This window comes from Cryptomeria japonica, chromosome 2, assembly GCF_030272615.1.
Source record: "Cryptomeria japonica chromosome 2, Sugi_1.0, whole genome shotgun sequence".
In the NCBI taxonomy this organism is placed as follows: Eukaryota; Viridiplantae; Streptophyta; class Pinopsida; order Cupressales; family Cupressaceae; genus Cryptomeria; species Cryptomeria japonica.
Window position 1 is genome coordinate 516,253,075 of NC_081406.1, and position 4,073 is coordinate 516,257,147.

The 4,073-nt window shown below is 40.2% G+C and overlaps 1 protein-coding gene across 1 annotated transcript; it reads right to left on the minus strand.

Moving 5' to 3' along the window:
• Window positions 1-596: 596 nt before the first annotated feature.
• LOC131045262 (putative dynamin-related protein 4A) lies at window positions 597-3,472 on the minus strand. Its single transcript, XM_057978814.2, has 3 exons — window positions 2,599-3,472; window positions 883-2,096; window positions 597-772 (listed from the first exon to the last, which is right to left on the minus strand). The coding sequence occupies exons 1-2, from the start codon at window positions 3,410-3,412 to the stop codon at window positions 1,498-1,500; spliced, it is 1,413 nt and encodes a 470-aa protein (XP_057834797.2). The 5' UTR covers window positions 3,413-3,472; the 3' UTR covers window positions 597-772; window positions 883-1,497.
• Between the last annotated feature and the right edge of the window lie 601 nt (window positions 3,473-4,073).

The following is a 4,073-nucleotide window of genomic DNA, read 5'->3' on the forward strand; positions in this document are numbered from 1 at the left end:
CCTCTTTATCTTTTTTAACCTCCCTCTCTCAATCATTCCCTATATCTCCATCTCTATTTCTTTTGTATGATATTAAAAAATATATTAATTAATTATTAATAATTTAACATTTGTATTTAATAGTTTTTATTATAAAATAATATATAATAACAATATAACCTTTATAATATCTTGAGAAAATGGAGTAGTTAATGTAAAAATGTGAAGCCATTCATAATGTTGGGGATGGTGATAAAAACATTGATCATCATGACACACAAATTAATAGAATTTAATTAAAGATGGGATAATCGTTAGACATGGTTGATGCTTGCAAATTAAATACGAATGTAGATACAACAAAAAAACTTCCATGTCCAGCCAAAAAAACAAAAAAAAATGTCAAACAAACAAATTAAAAACTTACAATGTCTATTGTTTCAATTATCTTGCAGGCTCTTAAATCAATTGCATCCATTCATCTCAAAAATAAGTGAATGTCTTCAGCATAATTAGATAAAAGAAACAACATTTATAAAATAATAAAGAATACCATTGAGAGTATGAATGAGAGATCAATAACCTTTGCAATTAATATCAAAATAAGCAATACATAATCTTTAATTAAGTTCAGAGATGCACCAAATCATATGTCGTACTTAAAGCTGTAAGTTTTATATAACATTGAGCGTAGTCAAGCAAACACTTTCTGTTCGAACCGGGAAAGGTTAGAGCTGTAAAAGTTTCAATCGTCAATCTGATTTGCACTGCAGGCTCTCCGGTTCTCTGCAATCTGATCAGCAAATTATAACATCAATGGCAATAAACTGGTCAGTTCCAAACCGTAAATAAAGTTATCACCCAAAAGTAATCAAAATAAAAAAGAAATTAAAGCAGCGTAACCTTTAGGCTGCTTCTGCAATCCGATCCATGATGTTGGCGACGGCGGTTTTGGATTCTTTAAGCAGGTTGATACTATTGATTAAGCTGTTTCTCTTGGCGCTCACCACTGGACTTTCTTCCAAAATTTTATCCATCGCACCGAAATTGGGACCCCACACATCCTTGACAATCTGGGCCTCCAGCTCACTGTCCACCAATTTTCTGCAAACAAACTTAAGATGCAGAGGAATCCCATCTCCCATCCTCAAAAGCACAACTTCCCAATACGCTCTAACCCTCATCTGCATTTCATACGCTTCTTTCACACGCTCGCTCGGCATTTCCATGATGTCGCCCACTTCCACTTCTCCAAATTCCTCTAAGAACACCGTCTTCCTCATCCCTCCTCTCAGATTACTCAGCCCTTCCATGAACCGGGCTTCATATTGAATGAGCCTGCCATACTTTTCAATGTACACATGACTGAGAGTAAAATCCATACTTTTCTCCATCTCTATCATTAGCTTAACATGTGCAGTGCATTCCTGCTTCTTCTCCACCACCAGCCCCTGCACAGCTCGTTGAACGCGCGACCGCAGTTGTGGGTAACAATGACAATAGTGATCAATTACCCGATTAATGACGTTCTGCAAGTAGTCCCAAAACAGTGGATGCAAGCCTCTCTGCCCTTTCCGCAACCTCTTCCACCTTGTGCTGTAACAGTCGCAGAAACACAGAGCGCGGTGGGAAATTAGGCAGCCCAACGCCCTTGGCTTCCCACAGCATTTGGGTCTCCTTGTACAAAAACCTGCCTCTAGAAGCACCGTTTTCACAGAGCACCCTGTAGAACTCATCGAACATGTCTTTCAAGCGGGCGGTGCAGCGCATATATGGGTCCTCTTCAAACTGCTCAAGATCCCCCAAAATTACAATCTTGTTCAGCGACTCCTTGATCTCTTTCAGCAGCTTCATGACCACCTTATCGGCCTCCCTGGGATTGCACAAATGCTGAGGGAGGCTGTTGAGCTCAGCTTGGCGTTTTCCCAGCGTCGTGTCGATTTTGCTGCAGATTTCAGGGAGTGAGGTGTTGATGATCATCGCCTGGATTTGCATCAGCTTCTGCGCCAAAACGGGGATCCCCACCATCGACTTGTCGATCTTCCTCAGCATCCGGTGGGAGTCGAACAGCTGCTTTTCTTTCTCTCGGGCTTCGGCGTTGCTTTCGTTGCCAATGCCTGATCTGATTTATGAAAACCAGATTACAATACCTGGTGTGATACCTGCGGTATTGTAGATTTCAACACAAAAATTGACAACAAGAAGATTGCAAACCAAAAACTGTCTCCATTCTATTCAAAATTGGAGTTTATACAAGTCGAATGTATCCCAAGGGTCACACAAATCCCTTGGAATTGAAATGAAGAGTCACCATAATGTTTATTACAATTAAACTACTAAAACTATCAAAATTATCAAAAAACTAAATATAAAATTTTAGTCCACTTTGAGAAGGCATAACTTTCTCATCCTAGCTCCGAATTACAAACCGTTTGATGCGTTGGAAAGGTATTCAAATAATCTAGAACCAAATTTCAGAAACATCGAAGATATCTCTTCATGTCACAACATTTGTCCAAAAATACACCGAAGACCCTCAAAATTGCAATTTACTAAAACATAGAAAATTTTGAAAAAAATTAGATTTCAATATTTTCCCAATTTAATCCTGATCAATGCCATTGCGGACGCAGACGTAGCCGAGCCTAATGTTGACGGCATCCGTTGTCACTTTTTCGAAAAGGTCCTCCGTCGCCTTGTCCGACTTGGTCACCACCGCCAGAGTCCGCTCGCCTTTGGGATCCACACTCTGCGACATTTTGATGGACTCACAGGTCGGAAAATCCACATTGGCCGCCAAAACGTTGAGAATTATGCTCTCCTTCGGACTGATGTACTCCATTATAATGTCCCTGATCTGCTCATAAATGTCCCTCGGCTGCCCTGCTACTGGAACTCTGGTGATGCCGGGCAAGTCCACCATTGTCAAATCCGGAGCCCCAACTTTTGTAATGTGGAGCGTTATGGGAGTGTTACTTATTCCTTTCCCGTCTCCTGCAATTGCTTTAGTGGCCGCATCGATCTTGGCTGTTATGTCCCGCTCTTGTATGATTTCCGCGTTGTCACTGTACTCGATGGAGATTTGGGCTTCAGATTGGTCGCTGCAGCTTTGGAGTCTCACGACGAGGGGAACACGCGTGCAGATGCCTATCCCTCGGGGAAGCTTGATGGCAGCCAGGGACTCCAAGACGCTGGACTTGCCGCTGGACTGGTCGCCCACCACCACAATGCTGGGAAGTTGGATTCCTTCTTTCATGATATCCAGTTTCCGCAGATTGTCAACTGCGTCCAGCAGCGGCCGGATCTTCTCCCGATACGCAATTGTCAAGCTCAAATCTTGATGGGCATTTTCTGTGTCTTCCTCCCGGTTGCTAATGGCTCTCATCATGGACATCCTCAGCCTCTGACTCAGAGAGTCAATCGACATGCGCATGATCAAAGCAGAAGAGACAATGAGAAGAAGATGTGATGCCACACCACAACTGTATTCTACTTATACAAAAATTATCTCCTGTTTGTGACAGAAAGCGTGTTAAATGTGAAACCGAAGCAATGTAGAGAATCCATAGCTTTCCACATGGAAGGAAAATTCCTTTCGTAGCAGCGCCGAGGAATAATCAAACTTTGAATCCTTTTGAGTATAGATTACCACTTACTCCTTTCATTATCAATTTTCTTGGAATTTACTTTTGGAATACAGGAGGTTACATTGTTTATTCCTATGTGATATGGATTGCACCCTTATTTCTCATTGTGAAAGAATGCAAGCTAAAACTAAAGCACCTATAAGTACCATCAAACTTTGAATCCTTCTAAATATGGATTCTCATGATCACTTATTCTTATCTTTCATCTTTTACTATCAATTTGTGTAGAATTTATTTCTGTACTACTGAAAATTTGTTTTATTTATTTATTATGTTTGTGGGTGAATGGTCTTGGGGAAATAGTTTTATATTATTTTTAATGATTTTTTTGAATAAATATTTCATTCTTAAATCAAATGATATAGTTTATAGTGGAAGTAAGAGAATAAATATTTAGTAGTGATTTGAAAGAGGCTTGTGTTCTTGTGCCTAAAGAAAAGCAATCTA